We start from the raw sequence: 22,010 nt of genomic DNA, 5'->3' as shown, positions 1-22,010 counted from the left end.
TTTTTTTTTTTAATTTTTTTATCAAGTCGGTTTAATCCGATACAAGTACCTTCAAACCCATACCAATCCAGTATAGTTGATATACTACTTTTATAAATGCAATCATTGCATTATTTATCTAACATTTGAGCGACACTAATTCACATTTGGTGTCCTATCTTACTCTTCAACAAGTACATATACCGATAGGCGATAGCATGCATGTTAAAGACCAATCAATACCTCAATCTATATGATCCATTTCTAACATTAGAAAAAAATAATGAAAAAAATAATGTGATGAGAAATATGTGACACTGTTTTTGCGAATGAAATATCAAACTTATTTTATAATTACAAGTGCACCAGACAGTACTGCAAATTCAATTACAAAGAATCCATATAAAATTTGGAAATGCAAAGATAAAATTTAAATTACTAGCCCCGTCAATGCTAAGCTAGTTGCATATTGCAACCCAATCAATCACTCAGGAACAACATATTTTACAAAATGAGACACCGTCACAAACTCCTACACGACTAACAAAAACGCAAACATAACACAAGAAACTATAAAGAATGGCAAGACATTGATCCATGCATAAACATTAGGATTAAATTCATTCCCTTTTCTTATTTCTCTTTCCCAAAGGGAATGATATTTGGATGAATCCAAACTTCTTCCTCTGTGCTATGAACTGCTTTTGATTGCTCTCATCTTTTTCAGGTTTTGTTGGAAGAGTTAGATCATCCCTCAATGCTCGAAGCATTTGACTCAATGCTACCTTTGTTTCAGTGTGTTCTTCCATCTCCGTTGTTTCAGGAACTTGCTTTCTGCTAAGTACATCTCTCAGTGAAACTGTGGACCTTAAAACAGGCTTCGGATCATTGTTCACTGTTGTTGACTTGGTCACATCCGGTAGAGGAGAATCTTGATCAAATTTGTTGCGCTTTATAGAGTTGTACACTGCATGTTCCTTCGGATCATCCTCGAGAATCCATCTACGAAGAGCCTCTTCAGCAGCATTTTGCTTTCGGTTTGCAGTTTCAACACTGTTTAAAGCCTCTATCAAGATTTGTTTGCTGTGTTGAACTTCTTCTGTTGCTTCCTCCAATTTTCTTAAAATAGTCAGTTTACAAGTATTTATTTGGTCAATTTGGAACTTGGAATCTATAACCTTCTTCATAGTAGACTCTTCAGGTATTTGAACATTGGGATTTAGAGGAGAGTACTCCCCTAAGGCAAAAGTCACTTTCTTATGTTCTGGCAGAGCAAATTCTGATGATGTCTCAGCACAAGATAGTGCCTTGATTTCAGCAAGAGCAACAGCTTCTGCTGCCCTTGCAGCTTCTTCCATCTTTTTAGCTGCAAAAAACCTCATCTCAGCAGTCTTAATACTCAATCCATTCTCTTCATATTCAGGCAAGGGCTTTGAAACTTCAGAGCTTCTTGTCTCAATCATTCTATTGTACTGTCCAGCATCAAATTTGAAATTGCTAACAACATTTTGGGGATTATGAAGAGTGCAACTTGTTCCTACAGGAGCTGCTGGTGGCTTTAACCTTGCTTCTTTTTGGGCCACATCCTGTGCAGAGACAGCTGCAAACTTTGATGACAGCTTCTCACGTGCCCTCTCAAAAAAAAGTCTCTCCTTCTTCATCTTCTCATTCAAAGATGTAACTGAAGATTGTATAGCCCTAAGATGATTAATGGTTTTACCAAGGTTCATTTTAGCTTTTTTGAACTCCTTTAATAACAGATCAGGTGATGACGTAGACAATGGGCTTGGACTATGCAATATCTGTTCTTGATTGTTGACAATATTTACATCATTTTCCTGATTCATCTCATTAATGACAGGAGCTCCAACCTGTTCATGCGAATTCGTGTCTGGAGTTGCAAAACATTTCAATGCTTCTGTATGTAGCTGCTGCTTTAAATCCTCCACAATCGTTTTGGTAGCTCCTAGTTCTTCAAGCAAATCAAGTGTTTCAAGTTCTTTCACTATCAAATCCTTCTCCAACTTTGCTGCTTGTTCCTCCACTTTCTTTATGTCAAAGTCTTCAATACTGTTCTGCTAATGACAATCTTCAACATCAGAGAGTAAATAACCAGAGGGGTATGCATAAAGAATTATGCTATTCTAGAACAGAATGCATGGGCAATATGAATAGGTGAAAATCACAAGGATTTCCTAGGACGAATGCAAAGGGATTCCATCTTCAATAGTAATTTGGGACAACTTTGCCAATACTCATTTTGTATACCCTCAATGTCAGCACCCGATATACAACTTCTCAAAAGTATAATAAATATTTGAATCATTACATTATCTGTTTTCTACTATCCTCCAATATAGTATGAGATATCATGCAAATCAGAAATAACTAAAGTTGCAAAATCACCAAATCAAAACTAAACCAGAAAAATGTTAATTGAGAAATATCCAAGTCTGCATATTACACTAGCTCATTTTTTCCATTTGGGATATGATACCATGTAAAACAACCAACTCATCTAACAGCTCAAGTTGTTAAAGTAACGAGCTTTTAATAATTTTATATTATATCTCTAATAATATTTCATTGTCAGTGACACTTAGGCTCAGCCTTGAGAAAACTCGAATTATAAGAGGTAAGTAAAACGGTCCTACTATTGCATTAAGCAACAAATTCATGCAATGAATGAAATTTGAAAAAATAATAATAATAATAATTGCTGCACGCATGAAATTTTAAAAAATGCCGCTGAGTGTTCAAGTTGAGCTCTCAGAACTGCAGCATTGTTCTGCCACTATTTAGTAGAAAATTTGATTTTCACTTCATCCTTTGTAAGAAGCTGTTAATTTTTTGTGTGTAAATAATAAATAACAATTACGAGCAAACATGTACCCAAAATAAATAAATAAATAACGCTAGAAAACAAATCTTTGGCCAGCAATGTTTTCACCCTGCACCAAAAAACCGCATTCATAACTCTAAATAGAGAGAGAGAGAGAGAGAGAGAGAAGTGAGAGCTGAAAAACAAAAACAAAATGACAAAACAAAAATAGAGAGACTGAAAACTGCACACTTACGTAAGGCCCGCTTCCTTCAAAACGGGTCACCGCCTCCTTAACAGACCCGAATGGGGGGGACGTATCAATTTCAGCTCTCAAACCTACCCTCCTTATCCCCAGAACCGGGTTCCCACCCGACCCGATTCCAGCACCGAGCTGCTGGGGCCCGGTTTTCGTCTCGGGTCTCACTTCCCTCATGCTCGGCGTTGCTGGAAAACCATCGGCGACGGCTTCCAAGGATTCTGCCATTGCCGCTATGTGCAAAGTAGACGCGGGTTTCAGAGAAGCACCGACAGCAAAAGTTACATAAAGGTTCGAGCTTTGACCTTATCGACGTACCCATTTCTGAAATTTATGGCAATACCGAGGATGAAGGAGGAGGAGTGCGTGATGATGATGTCGCGGGGCCGAGTCACGAACTCGGTCGAAAAAGAGTGGCGGGTCAGGGAACCGGGTCCACCCACTGCATCGACGAGCGAAACGGGAAAGCAGAAAAAGAGAAAAAGGAAACGGCAGCGGAAAGCGCTTCTGGGTGGTTCTTTTCTCTGGTTAGATACGGTGGGGCTGGTAACATGAAATTACGGTGTGCGCTTTAATATGGTTGGTTGGTGGTAGAAAAAGTCAATGGCTGTGGTTGCAGATAATGAAGTGTATCCAATCAAGTGGAGACACGTCATCATATTTAGGTGAGGATTAACATGTCGTGTCGACAAGCTTCCCCTTGATTTGGAGCGTGATTTTCGGTTAGAGGAAAAAGCGTTTTTTTTTTTTTTTTTTTCATGCATTGAAACAAAAGCGTATCGAATGCCCCTGGGCAACCTTATTAACAACCTTTGCCCTAGTCCACACGATACAAACAGAACTAGCTTTTAATAAATGATTAGAAAACTTTCTTAATTATCTCCAAAAAAAAAAAAGAGAGAAAAAATTAATTTAACAATAGTTTTAACGGCCAGGATTCTTTACATTTAAACTGTAAGGTAAGGACTAAGGAACCTTAATCTGTAGTAGTGGGAATATCTTAATTATTGTTGCATATCTACGTTAACATCTTTTTCATTATCGTCAATAATAATTGGCAAATAATTTGTATAAAAGTTTCAAATCTGATTTTTTTAGGGTTTAATATTTTTTCTTTTTTTCTTCTTTAGAAAATTATTTTATGTCACGCTCATATGAAAATGAGTAAATCTCATTATAATTAGGAGAAAGAGAAAATACTAATAATATTTTTATGTGAGTGTAATAAAAAAATATTTATAAAAAAAACAAAAATATTTTCTTAAATTCATAAATATAACATTTCTCTTTTTTTTTAATGCGTGACAGCTTTATAACGGATTGTGTACGTATAAATAATGGGAATTGCTTTTGTTATCTAACATAACCTAAAATCAAATTTCCTACTCTCACAAAAGGAGGAGAGAGGAGAGAGAATAGGAAAAAGAAAAAAAATTTAAAATGGGTCCCATATAAATTTTGTATGTGTAGGAAGATGATTTTCGGTTATGTAACATAATAAAAACAATCCCATAAATAATTTATGTTATCACTTATCAGTATCAGTATATATCGTACTACTTTTGATTTAGATAAAATTCATAGGTATAAACCAAAAATTTAAAAACTTTAAAATTATAAATATATATATAATTGATTTGGGAAAAAATAAAATTATAAATTGAAAGATAAAGTTTTAAATTTAAAAAATGCACAATTTATTAAAAAAATGAGTTTAAAAAAGAGAATTCAGAAATATCATGTACCTTCTTAGAAGAGAGCAAACTTAAAGATTAAATTAGTTCTGATACAGTATACTTAATTTTAATAAATAGGAACATAACATATGAGATTTAAGGAAAAAAGGTAAATTTTAATATCAAAAAGAAAATTTTGAAAACAATTGATTTCAGAGTATAAACAGCTGATTCAATAGAGAGAAAAAAGTAAACATTTATTTAATTTTCTTTCATAAAAAATATTAAAAAAAAGTTTTAAATAATAATAGAATCATGTGTCTTAAGGAATAAAATAGTACAATGAAAACTCATTTCACTCTCAAGTGTGATAATATGTGTTCATATAATATGTGTTCATGATTAGGTTCTTAAATTTTGGAACAGTGACCCATTTGTCACATTTCAAAAAAGTAATTATTTAATTATCATGTGAACAGTAAAATTTTCTAAAATATCACGCATACAAGTTCGCTATAGCAGATAGCGAACTTAGTTTGCTGACGTGGTCACCTAGTTCGCTACTACTAATAACGAACTAGGTGGTCAAAATATATTCTAACAAAAAACAAGACACGTGTTCAGCTTCTCCCAAATTCGCTATGCATGATAGCGAACTAGGTATAATAAAAGCACTTCTGTTTCCCACGCTCAATTCTTTTATTGGTAACAGTGATTTTTTCAAGAGGCGCACTTTCCTTACCCTTTATCTCTCTTCTTTTTCAAATCACCCGTTCTTTAAAGAATTACTGTTTTTGCAAAAAACGAGAGAACCTATGATGCAAAAAAAAAAAAAAAAAACACCAAAAAAAAAAGAAACACCAATGAAAACCACATGCAAAAAAAAAAAACTACAAAAATCACCAGATGAAAACCACATTCAACCAGTACAAAAAAAAAACTACAAAAAAGAAGAAGAAGCTGTAATGCAAAAATGAAAGACTAAAGATTCAAATTTTTAAAAAACAAGTCAACAGTTCCCGGTGAGTGAATAAATACTGGTAAACTTCAAAGGAAGAGAGAGAAGGAAATACCGCATGTTGCTAAAATTAAAAAAATCACCATTACCAATGAATAAACCACAAAGAAAGAAAGGACATGCGTGTGGAAAATATAAAAGTTTTTATTACACCTAGTTCGGATGTGTATATAGCGAACTTGGGAGAAGCTGACACGCGTTTTGTTTTTTGTCAGAATATATTTTGACCACCTAGTTCGCTATTGGTAGTAACGAACTAAGTAGTCACGCCAACAAACTAAGTTCGCTACCTGCTGTAGCGAACTTGTACGCTTGGCATTTTGAAAAATTTTACTGTTCGCGTGGCAGTTAGATAATTATTTTTTTGAAATGTGGCAAATGGGTCTCTGTTCCTCAAATTTTACACTTTCAATGTGTAGTATTAATTTCACTGGGAGTCTGGGAGTACACAGCCATCTGGTAAGTGCATGACATATTTCACCAGGATCATATCTGTCAGTGGCGGAGCGAGTTGCCTAGCCAAGCCGGAAAACTTAGTGGATGTTAAATATTAAATTTCATTGTATAAATAATTACAGTGATTTAGTCACATTTAAAATATGACTAATTTTAAAAAATAAGCCATGGTCAAGGCACCACCTAATTTCTATGATATATGTGTGCATGACATATATAAGTGTTGGGCCATGTCGACCACCAAAATATTTTCAGTGCTCTCCTCTTTCTCTCTCCTCTTTCCTCACACTCTCTCTATCTCTCTCTTATCTCATACCACTATATTAGTGGTGTGTTGGTGTTGAAAATCGACAATCACACAAATCGAAAACGAAAAAGAGAAAGAGAGAGAATAGACACAAAGATTTATCTTGGTTCACCCAATTTAGGCTATGTCTAGCTTGTTTGTACTATATTAATCTCACCGCCACTCGTTACAAGTCACTCGATTTACAAGGAAAATATAAATAGGATTAGAAAACCCTAACAACAGCTATTCATGGGCCCAAGCCCAAACTACTAAGAAAATTACAATGAATCAGAGGCCCACAATAGTACCGAGCCTTTACGGGACCCCAGTTGTCTTTCTGCTGACCCCGACAACTAGGGCTCTCATCAGCATGCGAAGTATGAGCCATACCTGTAACACCCCGTTCTAGAACCGGATTGTTATCATTGCGTACGGCATTAAGCGCAGTTACAATCACATAAGTTCAATTAGAAAATCGGATAAATTTTTCCTTTTTATACAAGTCGGATTCAAATAACCAAGTGCGTGATCATAACTATACATACTTCGCGGAATAGTGGGACAAAACTAAAGGTTATATTCCCATTATACTTGACAATACGTCGTGAAAAGTCTTCATCACTTTAATTATCAAATTAATTATAAACTCTTTTTATGATTCCCATCTTCTACTATGTTATAGTATTTTTCATTAGCTACGCGTGGCTTCAAACCGCGCTCAAATCGGAGCCCCGTAGCCAAAGTTATGCATTTTCTAAGAAAAGGGTGCGAAACCTCCAGAACCCCCGCGCCCGCAGCGTGAGATCCACGCTCAGAGCGTGGGAAAACAGAAAGTTGGCGCCCCAAGCGTGGATCTGGCGCCCCAAGCGTGGATGCTACTGTCTGATCTCATAATTTGGCGCCTCAAGCGTGAATTTGGCGCCCCAGGCGCCATCCACAGGGCTGGGTGACCCAAAACAAGGTCATTTAACCTACCTATGGTTTTTCACTCATAATTTGAGCTATACTCTCTCAAATTACACCATTTCGGTCTCTATGGAAAGATAAGAGGAATGTCTACCACTTCCATAGAGACATCAAAGTCCAATTCCATCACATTGGGTGTGAAAATTGGTCAAACGGACATGATGTATTTGTTTTCTCAACATTTCCCAATTTAGCACTAGGTACCTAATTGATTTTCAGCCCAACCAATTCAACAACTCAATACATAACAAGCATGCATATATTGAATTTCAAGTAGGCATCATTTACATTACATATCCTTTACAAATCATAGAACTTAGCTTACAAAACACTATGATCATTCCCTTGGCTCCCATCAACAAAAGGTGTAACCAAAGGCATGAGCATAGGCTAAGTTCATCCAATGAATCAAGATATACAAATGACCATGGGCTTTCAAAATAAAATCCTATACATGTCAACTACAAAAGGCATGCATAAACTCAAAGAAATGCCATATTTCATGCATAATCCAGATATGGCCACTTGCCACCAGAGGCTCCTGCAGCATCCTTACCTGAAAGGGGGTCCCCACAACACGGGGTGAGATATACGAATATATCCAGTAAACCAAGGGTCCTTGGAGCATCTCTCCACCCCACAGTTCCATATCAGTGTAATAGCAATAACAATAATAATGCAGTAAATACATATCTATGCAAAGTGCACTACATCTCCAGGAGAAATCCCTCGAGCTCTCAAGCTGTCCTAAGGAAACTCAGATGCAAATAGTCCTACTGGCCAGCTAACTACCATGTATGATTTACGCATCGTCATGCAACATACCCACATAGGGAAACACCATCCTATGCCACACCAAATGCATACACATACGTATAACAAAGCATTACACTATTTTATTGCATTTATATACACAATCACAACCTCTACCCTTTCAGGGCTTGGTAGAACAGTCAAGGGAATTACACCCAAGGTCCGAAGGCTTACCTCAATGCTTCAGTCGACCTTTGTTCTTCACCAATGTCAACAATACTCTACTCCAAAACCAACACCTACACATGGTGTAATGCAATCAACACATTGCATCCAAGAGTATTTCACAATCAACCATCAAATACTCAATTCAAAACACCACACAAGTGTGAGCTTACCAATTCCAATGAGCTACTCAAGCTCCATAGCTTGTTCAAGCGGTTGATCACTCACGGTCGGTCCAGATGTCTCAATCCTAGACACCATTAGGACACAATCATCAATCAACCAAGCCATACCATTTATCAACAATGCAAGAAATCCAATATCAAGCATCATATTCTTGCCATTTTACAAGTATACTCATTTAGCTATCTAAGCTCATTTTCACTGATTAAATGACATTCCTAGCATTTTCCATAACATGCTCTAAGCTCCATTCTTCCTAGAACATAGCTAATTCAACTACATTTCATCAAAATCCCAATTTACTATTCATAAACCCTAACTCATGCAAATTTCAAGGAATCATGAGGTTCAAGGGTTAGAATCTTACCACCAATGGTCACACAACCAAGCAAGGAGTGTTCCTCAAGCTCCCATGGAGGTTGAACTTCCCAAAACTCCAAAATCTCTCCAATGGCCGAATTTTTGAGAGGCAATATCCCTCTCCACAATGCTCCCCACTCAAAACAAAGCAAGGATTATGAAAGAGGAGGAGATTCTAAGCGATTTAGGCTTTTGAATCACTCAAAATGGTTGAGATTTGCTCCCCCTAGGTTCTCTCTCCCTCTCCCTCTCTTTCTTCCTCTTCTTTCTCTCTTCTCTTCTGTTTCTGGCGTCGACGGGAATGGGAGGGTTTGGGGCTCTTTTGGTTACTTTATCACTTAACATAGGTTAAGTGGTAACATGTGGGTATTGGTTCGTCTATCTATTCAACTCCAATAATTACCAAACTTTACCCAAAAGTCTGGAATATTATTCTAGGAATATTACTATTTTTATTTTTATATTTTGGGTACTTTTGCCAGTACCCATTTATACCCCTTAATTTTCACTGAGTACACTTTTTAACTCCAAAGTGACTCAGATTCATTTAATTAAGCCTTATACTTAATTTCACTCACTAAAACATGTTTAATTAATTAATTACACTTGATTTACTAATTAATTAAGATGGGCTATCATAATACCCAACAGTTGAGAGCACATTAAACAATCTCGTCAATCACATAGTCTTCGGCATATTCAGTTTGATAATTGTTGGTTGTGAGTAGGGGTGACAACTTTCAATATGACCCACTCACATAACACAAGAAATTCTTGTTATGGTTGATTCATTTTCAAATTCGTATCGTGTTTGGGTTGACAAAAATCGACCAGAAAAATTCATGTAGTGTTACATGTCAATTTGCGAATCCAAAATTGATCCGGATTAATCTTCTTATAGGTTATTCATGTCGTGTCGTAAGCAAGTTATTCATGCCTTCTCACATAATAAGTAACACAATTTTGGTTCGACAGATTATTTGTGACCATGTTGTGTCGTGTCAACCCGCATAATAATTGACACACTATAAGTTTGCTGGTTATTGTATTGTGTCATGTCGTGTCAACCTGTAAAATAAGCATGTCATGTTCGTATCAAAAAATTTAACTCAATTTCAAATTTGTGTCGTGTTCGTGTTGAATATATTTGTATGCATATCAAATTCATGTTATGTTGACGTGAATTGCCAACCCCTATTTGCAAATCAAAATTAGTCCGAATTTAAGTGGTTAAATCCGTCAATCTGATTTCTTCTTTTCAATGACTACTTAAGTCACTAGTCACTACAACTAATAGTGAGTTTTGTGACATCTTTTAACATGTCAAGTGATATAATCAAACTTGGTGATAGTTAAAACGAGTTTGATGCCATGTCATTTTGGCAAAATTTCTAACCTGTGACATTCAGGAAATAACAAATAATAAGAACTTTCTTATTTAGGAAACAAAACTTTTAAATCCTAATACATACATACATAATTAATACTTGTCGTCGTTTAATATTTTATTATTTCACCATTTAATGTATTTGCATCAAATTCTTTTTGCAGGGCACGGCTGTTGAGGCTGTTGGTTTGATCAGTGCAAAGAGATAAGGACCATAAACAGTAATACCTTGAAAATTAAATACAGGGAAATACTATAATACGAGTTGAGAAAAATTAGAAATGGAACATTGAGATAAGGACAACCACAGGTGAAAATAAAATAATTTATACTGCGAAAGAAATTATAATTTTTCTTAATATGCAAAGAGAGAATTATTAAAATCAATTGGAAAGTACATTTCTCTCCACATAAAATAAGAAAAATACTTAGAAAATGTTATATAATTTTTTTTTTTTAACAATGAGAATATGAGATAATAAAGCTGAAAATCTCGCCTAATTTTCTTCTGTCAATCATGTCTCTTCCAAAGTCAAAAGTAACTAAGTGATCAACCTTTACCTTATCTCCATCAAAAGTAATTTTATATTTTTTCTCTCTAACCATACTTTGTCCGTAAAAGTAAAAAATAACTTTACATAATGCGCGTACCAAGCCTCTTTCGAGCATGCAGTGGGCCATTGTATATTTATTCTCTCACACAGACACACACCACAGCATATCTAATTAGTAAGATTTTTCGTTTAGTGCAAAATTACATTATCTTAAATTGAATTCCATTAAAGCAAGCTGGTGTGGGACGGATCAAACATCACATCTGTGAACTCAAAACCATGCAAAACGTGTATTAAGGATGAAATTGACGTTATCAATCTATAGCAACAACTTCCCAATGAAAAAGCAGAGAACTTTTTCTGATCATACAGCTCATCCAATATACGACATTTAAATGCTTGTAAATTATAATACCCTTCATTGTGTTGTCCTGTGTGAAATGTCTCTATCCGTGATGTCTGAGTAGGTAATGTATTCATTTGTTTCTTCCTGCTATTTAATGAGGATGAATTGTTTAGCATCCAATATCCAAGCTCATGCGCTACACATAAAATTGGGTAGAAGGAAGTCATGGTGCAAAATGCAAGCCTTTCAACTACCACCACGTAGCAACATATAATTAAATGGGTTTATTTTTTTTTTATATGGGGAATCCATGGTCATGTAATAGGAAAATAAAAAATTTCCTGCACAGACAATTTGTAGATCCCATATACTGTTTTTGCTCTCTCCAATTTTTTTTTTTATTTTCCTGTTACATGATCGATGCATTTTCCTTTTTATATTTGGATTAGAAGGAGATAAACATTACCAACCGGATGATAATTCACGTGGCAGTGATGAATCGTACGTGTACTTGATGTCATTTGATTACTCGAGCATGCAAAGCTTGTTATTTAACCAAGATGAGAGAATAGACTTTTAAGACCTTCGCACTAGCCCTGTCGGTGCTACTTTAATTGTTCTCCAAGAATGAATTGATATTAGATTAGTGGTAGATGATAATCAGAGGGATAAGTAAATATAGACTCCGTTTAGACTCTCACAAGAAAGAAATTATGCACTATGTATATGTCCATGTTTCTCCTTTCCATTCTTTGAATCATGGACCACGGCATGTTTTCATTTACTACAGTGCTCACCCGTAACCAGATTCCTTTTTTCCCTCAACTGTTTTTCAACAATATTGATTTATAAAGGAACCGCCATTAAACTAGCACGTCATTCTCTTAATCAATGGTCCAGATTCTTCCAAAAATAAATTGGGCAGCTACCCGTCATACCCATTCAATTTAATTTATAGTTTAATTATCAACTATATACCAGGCATTCAATATCGCCACAAATAAATTGGTGCGCTTCAATACAATCCCTATCATTAAATTTTGAACTAACTACCCCTTTCTTTCATTAAATCTATGTTTGAATTGATTCCCATATCAAGAAACCAACACTGTAGTAATATAGAAGAACATGCACCCTTTAAAATATTTATATGTTTTAACTATTATGAGTCTCAAGTACGGGAATCCTTAAAACAAAGCTCAGGTCTAGACAGCAAACAGAAGAGTAGTCACTTGAGCATATTTTAGACCATAGTTTAAAAATCATAGGCTTTTTTCAATTTCAAATTAAAATGCTCAGTAATGGTGCCAATGATTTCTCAGTTGAAAAGTCCTTCAGAATAAAGCAGGATGATAGATTCTTCTCCAGGCTATTGGCTAAGGAGACCTCCGTGGCCAATTCTTCTTCAAGGGTCTTATATTATGGAGAAACATCAGTTGCAGTTCCTTTCATATGGGAGGCACAACCAGGAACCCCCAAGCACCCTTTGTCTGAGACCTCTCTGCCTCCACTTACACCCCCACCTTCATATTATTCCAATTCCAAGTACAATAACAAGAGAAGAAACTCAAAAGCCAATATGTTTTCATGTTTTTTGCCAAGGTTTGCATGCTCGAGGAAGACTCATGTATCACCATCATCATCTCCGTCATTTTCCACATCTTCATCATCATCATGGTCAGTGGTATATCCATCGTACTCATATTCCATGAAAGACAAAGATCAAAGAAGTCTCTCTTTCTCAAGCTCAACAGTTCCTGGCATTCTTTTGGAACATAAAGCTTCAAACGGATTTAGAGGCCGCTATCCTTCTAAGAACATGAAGAATGCCATTGAAAGCCATGGAGCAGTCTAATTTATGAAGGTAACTTTTTAGAGATTAATTTTCTACACGGTTTACATCTTGTAGAAAATCTTTGAAAATTTAGTTGTTTAGTTGGTGATTGTGTGGGTTTAAATGCGTCAGACATATTGATTTCGTATCTCATGATCAAGATTAACAATGTATATGCTTTAAGTTAGAAACCTTTTTTTTACCATGCCCACTTTAGTATTATGTACTATAATTGTATCTCGTAGTTATGCAATTTTATCACATCTAGATATTATTTGAAAAGACTTTCTCGATATTATTACTGAGGATTGAGATTCAAGACGGTTAAAAAGAAACATTTTTACAAACTTGTAGGAAAGGTACTACTGTAAAACATTAAAGTATATATATATGCACAAACTTGAAAGCCCCCAATACTAGTTGGCATTCCTGCTTTGGAAAACAAGAAAAAGATAAAAGAAAAGAGAAGAGTATATCAATATATGTGCAGGGGAAGCTAGGTTTGCACATCATCTATTACCAAAGAAGAGGATTGGGCATAGAAATGAAGCAAGGCTTCATAATGGAAATAGCAGAGTAGACAGTAGGGACTGACAGTGGTCAGGTTTTCTCATTTCAAATACATTCGAGAAACAAAAGATTTAGTACTCAAATTAATGTGATCTTGATGCATGGAATAAATTTTTGCTACTACTGCTGTACCTAGATTCAGTACATCTCATCAATGAGAGCAGTATACATTAGAGTAGAGAGAAAAAATTTGACAGAAAAATAAATACATTAGCTGACATATAATATTTTCATTGATGAGATGTACTGAATCTATCTTTGGTACAGTAGTAGTATTAAAAATTTATTCTGATGCATGGTAGCAAATATAATAGTAATGAGATTTTAAATCGGTTCTGTGGTTTCAAATTAATGACTCGCTTCCTTCCTCCTCGACACAAGCACACGCTGGGACCTGCCAGTTGTTATCATTTGGTTTTGCTTTATTATCTTATAACTGCTGGCATTGGCTTCATTTCACATCCATAGCCTATAATAGCGGTAGACCGGGATCCCCTACAAATTTATATATTGCTTTAGCTGTGATTTTTTTTATTATATAGATAGGGATCGTTTCATTAAACTTCATACAAATCTTTAATTGTGAGTATCATCTTTATTCTTTTGGTCATATAGATAATTATAATTTATCAGAAATATTACACTTATAATTTTACCTCTTCCTTTATAAAATTTTCTGGCTCCACCATTTGCCTATGATGAGCGAGACCAGAATTGCATCAACGTCCTGCACACGTCTCATGTCGTTTCTGTGTTCTACATGTACAAACTACGTTTTGTTTCCCCCCGTCTTAATAGTCCATAATCAAAGTTTGTTCTTACAAAGTTTGATAATATTGTCATTAATCTCGTCCTTAGTTTACAATTCTGTCAATTGAGTGCTTTAAAGCTTAAAGTTTCAATCTCCAAATAAACAACTTTTATATAAGAATACGTTTTCTTTGATCTCAAATGAATGGCTGTTTTTCAAGCATATCAGCATATATATATAAGCACATTTGATAATTGAGATAAATGAGGTTATGGTAGTAAACACAAAGACTAATATTTAATCATTTATTTTGATTACATAAGCATTACATACCTGAAAAGGAGTTGTGTGTTACGGGCAAAAGAAGTAGAGGAGCCCCTACGTGGGTTAAGGACTTTGTAGTAGATGTTTAATTGTACACTTGTGTATATCAGTGTCATAGTGGGGTTATAATAGTAAAAGGCTAGGTATTGGCTAGTGAGGTGGCAGTTAGTTAGTTAGTTGGATCTATGTGTCCATTGTAAGGAAATGCACGTGGGAAGTTAGAAGAGGATTAGTATAAGGGGTCTCTTGTAACAAAAAGATCATTCATTTTTTCTGAATAAACACATTGAAAATTCTTCTTTTCATTTTCTTGCGTCTCTGTTGGGTCTTACCCTTAACATTGGTGCTTTCATATTGTGATCTCACGTTGGTTGAAGATGAGACTTCAGGAACTAGCGGAGGAATTGGGTTCCTTTCAGGCGCGTGTTGATCGCAGTTTGGTCGACATGCAACAGCAATATGTGGATCATCAGACACAGTTTGTCACTGTCACCAATCAGCTTCAACAAATCCATGCTGCGATGGTAGGAATCGAGAATCGTCTCGGTGATATAGGGGGTACAAGACCCAATCCAGTTGGCGGAAACATTGAATCTCCAAGGCAGAATCAATTTCGATTCGACCCTAATGATTCGCGTAATGTCATGCGATCTGTTAAAATGGAATTGCCTTCATTTGATGGAAGGGATCCAGTTAGTTGGATTTTCAGAACGGAGCTGTACTTTGGGTTGCACCAGATTCCAGAGCCTCTTAAAGTTCGATTGGCAGGTATGAAGATGGAAGGAATGGCGGCACCATGGTTTCAATGGTTGTTTAGTGGGAACACAATCCAAACATGGGAGCATTTCAAGGTTGCAGTTAAGCAACGTTTTGGTGGGACCAGATACACTGATCTCAGAGGTGTGTTATCGAAATTAACTCAAGAGGGAGCTCTTGATGATTACATCAGACGTTTTGAAGCATTGATTAATCAGGTAACTGAATTCTCTGATGAAGTTTTGATGAGCTTCTTTGTGTCTGGATTACATGCTGATTTGCGGAGAGCCATCCAATTACATACACCCACTTCATTGCATCAAGCAATGCAATTAGCCTTGACATATGAAGCCCACTACACAGAACTTCGTGTGTCTCTGTCTTCTGTTAACAAGAAATTTTTTTCTAAACCACTTTCTGCTGAACCACTTAATTCCAATACTCCATGGGTTTCCCACAACAAATCCAGTTTACCAGCTCTACCATCTAATCTGCCACCCCATAAACCGAGTGTTTTGGCCTTACCTCCTCCAGCATCTAGTAGGAGAGTGACTAATGACTATCTGCAAAAGAGAAGGGATTTGGGGTTGTGTTATACGTGCGATGAGAAGTGGAATTCCAAGCATGTTTGTAAAGGGAGAATGTTGTTTATGGTGGGGAATTCGGAGGAAGAGGTGGAGGAAACTGAGGAAAACATAGTTTGGCAACCAGAGCAGCTTCAACAGGAGTCTAGGGAGTCAGAATTACATCACATGGATGCAGCACTTCATTCCATGTCCAGTGACCAGAATCCAAGAGCATTACAGTTTCGAATTCGGTTGAATGGACGGTTAGTTCCTATTCTCATTGATTCTGGTAGCTCACATAACTTTGTGCAGAAAGACTTGGCTATTAGTTTGGGTTTGCCTATGGTTAAAATACCTAAAATGCGAGTGTTTTTGGGGAATGGAGACTTTTTAGTTTGTGACAGAAAATGCCCAGCTGTGGTGTTGAACATTCAAGGGCATGAATTTGTTGTCGATTTATGGATCATTGATTTGACTGGGTTGGGAATTATTTTGGGCATCATGTGGTTGAGTTCTTTGGAAGAGTTATTCATGATTATAGTGATTTGTCTATGGAATTCAATTGGAATAGTCAGAGAATCCTATTGAAGGGGCAAGGAGGAAAATGAGAGGATTCAATTGCTGAATGTTTTGTGTTGTCTACATTGGTACCTGCAACTAACACTGTCGTGGGTGCTAATCCAAACAATGCCATAGCAGAACTGTTAGCTGTGCAAGATACAGTTCCTTCAGCTGTGTGGGACATATTGATCCACTATCAAGAGGTTTTCACAATACCTCAGGGTCTACCTCCCTCTAGAGAATATGATCATGCTATCCATTTGACAGAAGGGTCAACACCAGTTAATGTAAGACCGTATAGGTATGCCCATCACCAAAAATCCGAAATTGAGAAACAGGTGGCAGATCTGTTGGTTTCTGGATTCATTAAGGTCAGTAAAAGTCCTTACTCCTCGCCAGTGTTACTTGTAAAGAAGCATGACAATTCATGGAGAATGTGCATTGATTATAGAGCTCTAAACAAAATAACAATAAGGGATCGTTTTCCAATTCCTACTATTGATGAGCTCCTTGATGAATTGAAGGGGGCTAGTGTGTTCTCCAAGTTGGATTTAAGGAGTGGCTATCATCAAATAAGGTTGCAGCCTCAAGACACTTCCAAGACAACCTTTAGAACTCATGATGGCCATTATGAGTTTTTGGTGATGCCATTTGGCTTAACCAATGCTCCTTCTACATTCCAATCTGCAATGAACCAGATGTTTAGACCTTATTTGAGACGATTTATCATAGTATTTTTCGATGACATATTGATCTATAGTGTCTCTTTTGAGGAACACTTGCTTCACTTGCAGATGGCTTTGGAGTGTTTGCAGCAGAACCAGTTTAAGGTTAAACTTAATAAATGTGGATTTGCTTTGCTAGAAATTGATTATTTGGGGCACCTTGTTTCAGGAGATGGAGTCAAGGCAGATCCTAAGAAGATTAGTGCTATGATGGATTGGCCCAAACCAAAGAATGTGAAACAGTTAAGAGGATTCATTGGACTTACGGGCTACTATCGAAGATTTATCTGTCACTATGCCACATTGGCAGCCCCTCTAACGGAATTGCTGAAAAGTGAGTCCTTCAAGTGGACTGAGGAGGCAGATAGAGCTTTTCAATTACTCAAAGAAACCATGACTTCAACCCCTGTCCTTATCCTACCTGATTTTTCTCTTCCTTTTGTGGTGGAGACTGATGCCTCTTCAATTGGCATTGGAGCTGTTTTATTACAAAACAATAGGCCCATATCTTTTTTTAGCAAGAAATTGGGACCTCTGATGCAGTTGGCTTCAACATATGTCAGGGAACTCTTTGCTGTAACTGAAGCAGTGAAAAAGTGGAGGCATTACTTGCTTGGTTCCAAGTTTGTTATCAAGACTGACCATAGGAGCTTGAAGGAATTACTTTCCCAAACAGTTCAGACTTTGGAACAACAAAGGTATGCTTGTAAATTGATGGGATATGATTTTGTCATTGAATATAAGCCTGGTAGTTCCAATGTTGTAGCTGACTCCTTATCTAGAATGTATGAGGAAGAGAGAGCAGGTACTGTTATGACATTGATTTCAGAAGTTAAATTTGATATCATTGAGCAAATAAAGGGGGAAAATGCTTCTGATCCAGAGCTGATTGCCTTTCATAACAAGTTGAGAAGTGGGGAGTTTGTTGATCCCAAAATTTCAGCAAAAGCTGGAATTCTGTATTACAATGATCGTTTGCTGTTAAGTTCCAAATCTGATTTAAAGCAAATTTTGATTAGTGAAGCACATGCTTCTCCAATTGGGGGGAATGCTGGTGTGACCCGCACATTACTCAGACTGTCAGCATCTTTTTTTTGGTATCATATGCGAAGGGAGGTAACTGCATTCATTGGGAATTGCCTCATCTGCCAAATGGTGAAAACAGCAACCACTCCTCCTTTTGGCTTGCTGCAACCTTTGCCCATTCCAGTTGGGGTGTTTGAAGATCTTACCATGGATTTCATAACTGGTCTGCCTTTATCTCGTGGGTTTTCAGTCATCCTTGTAGTGGTTGATCGCCTCTCAAAGTATGCACACTTTGGAGCTTTGGCCAATCCTTATACAGCAGCCAAAGTAGCATCCTCGTTCTGTGACATGGTGGTGAAATTGCATGGATATCCAAAGTCTATTGTTTCAGATAGGGATAGTGTATTCCTCAGTCATTTTTGGACATTGTTGTTTAAGATGAGTGGGACTAAGTTGCACACAAGTACAGCTTACCACCCTCAATCTGATGGGCAAACTGAAGTGACTAACAGATATTTAGAGCAATATCTTAGAGCTTTCTGTTCTGATGAGAATCACAAGTGGTCCTCCTTTTTGAGTTGGGCTGAATTGCATTATAATACAACTCACCATTCTTCAATTGATATGAGTCCTTTTCAGGCTTTGTATGGGAAATTGCCTCAGATGATTCCTTATTATCTTAGAGGATCAGTCAAGGTTGAAGCAGTTGATACAGCCTTAGTCCATTGCAATGAGCTACTTGTTCAACTTAAACATCACTTGCAAGGAGCTCAAAATCGCATGAAAATCCAGGCAGATAAACATAGAACAGATATATCCCTGGCAGTGGGTGATTTGGTGTTGGTGAAACTCCAACCTTATAGGCAATTGACAGTTGCAAGGCGATCAAATTAGAAGCTAGCCAAAAGGTACTTTGGCCCCTTTCCCATTATTAAAGTATTGAGCCCAGTCGCTTACCAGCTGCAACTTCCAGAGGGGTGTAGGATACATTCTTCTTTTCATGTGTCGGTCTTGAAACCTTTTAAGGGACACCATCCTGATTTAGTTCCAACTGTATCTGAATTTAGCCATGGCAATTCTCCTGTCCAAGAGCCAGTAGCTGTTTTAATGTCTCGGACGGTATCTGATAAACATAAATCTGGTACGCAATGGTTGGTTCAATGGTCTCATTCCTTGCCAGAAGATTCTTCTTGGGAGGATGAAGAGGAACTCAAGCTGCACTATCCCCAGCTGAACCTTGAGGACAAGGTTGAATTGGTAGACATGGGTATTGTTACGGGCAAAAGTAGAGCAGCCCCTATGTGGGTTAAGGACTTTGTAGTAGATGTTTAATTGTACACTTGTGTATATCAGTGTCATAGTGGGGGTATAATAGTAAAAGGCTAGGTATTGGCTAGTGAGGTGGCAGTTAGTTAGTTAGTTGGATCTATGTGTCCATTGTAAGGGAAGGCACGTGGGAAGTTAGAAGAGGATTAGTATAAGGGTTTCCTTGTAACAAAAAGATCATTCATTTTTTCTGAATAAACACATTGAAAATTCTTCTTTTCATTTTCTTGCGTCTCTGTTGGGTCTTACCCTTAACATTCCATTCATGTCATAAGAGCTATGTACTATTATCACATTGATAATATTTAATTATTTTAAATATAAATTTGAAATAACATTGCAAAATTTCATCTCTCCAATATTCAGTAGGGAAACTGGGAAAGGACTCAGTGTAAAAAACTTTTGATTCGGCCCATTACAACTAGGCCCTTTTGGGTCATTTATGGTTAGGAGTAAATTAGATCCAATATATTTATGTTAAACATTTTATTAACATAGTCCAGTCCAATGCAGGGTGTAACTGGCCTACCAATTCTTTTCTTTTCTTTTAGAAAAAAATGTAATATTTAAATAATTTAAATTATAGAAATTTAAAAATTTAGTTCATTTATTAGTTAGGCTTCAATTTATTAAATAAAAAACTAAAAATTAAAATAATGCGATTTCAGCTAGGTCCGTTGTGGGCTAGCTAAATTAGGCTAAACAAATTAAAAAAAAAATTGAGCTTAGATTTTGTTAGCTTAAGCTAAAAAAATTTCATACTAACGCATTAAATTAAGCTTCTTTTGACAAGTTGTGGATAGTTGAACTGTGAGAGGAAAATTTGGGCAACTTGGGCATTAAGGGGATATGTTGTAAATCTGTTTTTTATTTTTATTTTTAGTTGAAGAGAAAGTTTTAGACGAGAAGAGACTTTTTCTCGTTCCAAGAACAGACTAAATCACTAACGTTATTACAAAAAAAAAATAAAAAAATCACTAACGCTAAGCGAATTTACAGTTATCGATAAGAGATTCTTGATTCCAAACCTAAGTTAAGCAGTTGTCATGGGTAGAAGCTTGATTTGGTGAACCAACTCTCATTGGGGATATATATTTACTATTAACAATTCAAATGACCGTTAATATGTTATTATGATACATTTAAATCCAGTAACTTCATTTAAAACTATAGTCTAATTTTAATGATTAATCATTGTGAAGAAATATGTACAATTGTTGAGCGCGTATCCTTCAACTGAACTCAAGTTACGCTCATAATTTTCTTCAAACACAGCACTTGCATCAACTATTATATATCCATAAAGTATTTTACATTTGAAAAATCCAAATATAATTCTAACCAATAAAAATGATTGCAGCTGGAAGAGAAAGAAAAATGATTTTAGAAATTGAATCAAAGTTCTTATTATGAAATCCAATTTTTAACAGTGCTCAAATTAAAAAGCAGGGCAGTAATGGAAAGCCATCAGCAAGCAGAGACGCAAGTTCTTGATAGTGACAGTAGCAGCTGGAAGTAATTAAGGACACATATAATAAGTCTTATGGCCAGTATTCTGTTGACCCTTTTAAGATTTGTATTTTGAAACGAATGTTTGTGGTATTCAAAAAAATTTGGAAATGATTATTTGTTAAAGGGTTGATATTTAGTTCAATTAATAATAAAAGTAGATAGATCCTCTGTACACAAATTGGCCAACGTGAAGGTGGGGGGTTATGGGATTTGAAGTATTGGGAAGGTTGGGAATGAGAGGAAAACCGGGCGAGTTATAAGCCTCAAAATACGGGTCAAATAAGAACCGATGGTGCCACTCCCTTAGAGTCTAAGCATTCCCTTTTAAGCAGTTTAATATCACAGTAACCCTCCAAATACACTCCTTCTCTGTTCCTCTTCCCTCTCTTTCACCACCCACTTTGACACACAACACTCCTAGCCCCAAAAAAGAAAAAAAAAAATGTCATTTGTAATCCATAATATTCATTCCATAAAATAGTTGCATTAATCCATCCATAACCTAATTAAGGTTCCTTATTGTGATAATGTACATTATCAAAGTTACTGCTAGGTGGACTAACTAGATTTTTCCATCACACATTATCTCAAGCTACAATGCTTCTACATTTTACATTATACACATGCAATTGAAGGGCGATCATTTGTTTAATTTCTTCATACTAAGCTAGGCCGTGCTATAAGGGAAAATAATGTCATTTTTGTGAAGGATAAATGGATACAGTTAAGAAGTTAATTGTTTCTTAGTCCTTTGCAAGGAATTAAAATTAAAATTAGAGTTGATACC

General features: G+C 36.2%; 2 protein-coding genes and 1 long non-coding RNA gene across 4 annotated transcripts; 1 reads left to right on the top strand and 2 right to left on the bottom strand.

The window, feature by feature from the left end:
- Positions 1–310: 310 nt before the first annotated feature.
- Positions 311–3,665, bottom strand: LOC133304665 (WEB family protein At2g40480-like). Of its 2 annotated transcripts, none has more exons than XM_061504715.1 (2): positions 3,057–3,665; positions 311–2,057 (listed from the first exon to the last, which is right to left on the bottom strand). In XM_061504715.1, exons 1-2 carry the CDS (start codon positions 3,285–3,287, stop codon positions 600–602), a joined length of 1,689 nt encoding a protein of 562 aa, XP_061360699.1. In that variant the 5' UTR covers positions 3,288–3,665; the 3' UTR covers positions 311–599. The 2 variants fall into 2 exon arrangements, with proteins under 2 accessions (XP_061360699.1, XP_061360701.1); XM_061504717.1 differs by having other exon boundaries at positions 311–2,054; positions 3,057–3,664.
- Positions 3,666–7,744: 4,079 nt separating this feature from the next.
- On the bottom strand, positions 7,745–9,272 carry LOC133304674 (uncharacterized). The gene is made up of 4 exons (XR_009750645.1): positions 8,993–9,272; positions 8,616–8,692; positions 8,452–8,516; positions 7,745–8,020 (listed from the first exon to the last, which is right to left on the bottom strand). It is a non-coding gene; the product is annotated as an uncharacterized LOC133304674 (long non-coding RNA).
- Positions 9,273–12,398: 3,126 nt separating this feature from the next.
- On the top strand, positions 12,399–21,275 carry LOC133304670 (uncharacterized). The gene is made up of 2 exons (XM_061504724.1): positions 12,399–13,136; positions 21,161–21,275. The coding sequence occupies exon 1, from the start codon at positions 12,564–12,566 to the stop codon at positions 13,125–13,127; it is 564 nt and encodes a 187-aa protein (XP_061360708.1). The 5' UTR covers positions 12,399–12,563; the 3' UTR covers positions 13,128–13,136; positions 21,161–21,275.
- The last annotated feature ends 735 nt before the right edge of the window (positions 21,276–22,010 follow it).

Source organism: Gastrolobium bilobum, unplaced genomic scaffold (assembly GCF_033153095.1).
Source record: "Gastrolobium bilobum isolate Gb01-03AN ecotype WA unplaced genomic scaffold, APGP_CSIRO_Gbil_v1 utg2366, whole genome shotgun sequence".
NCBI lineage: Eukaryota > Viridiplantae > Streptophyta > Magnoliopsida > Fabales > Fabaceae > Gastrolobium > Gastrolobium bilobum.
This window is presented reverse-complemented; position numbering and strand designations above follow the sequence as displayed.

Coding starts and splice junctions, on each gene's coding strand:
- LOC133304670 (XM_061504724.1), top strand. CDS start 12,564: ATGCTCAGTAATGGTGCCAATGATTTCTCAGTTGAAAAGTCCTTCAGA.
- LOC133304665 (XM_061504715.1), bottom strand. CDS start 3,287: ATGGCAGAATCCTTGGAAGCCGTCGCCGATGGTTTTCCAGCAACGCCG. Junction 2,058..3,056: donor TTGAAGGAAGCGGGCCTTAC/GTAAGTGTGCAG, acceptor GATTGTCATTAG/CAGAACAGTATTGAAGACTT.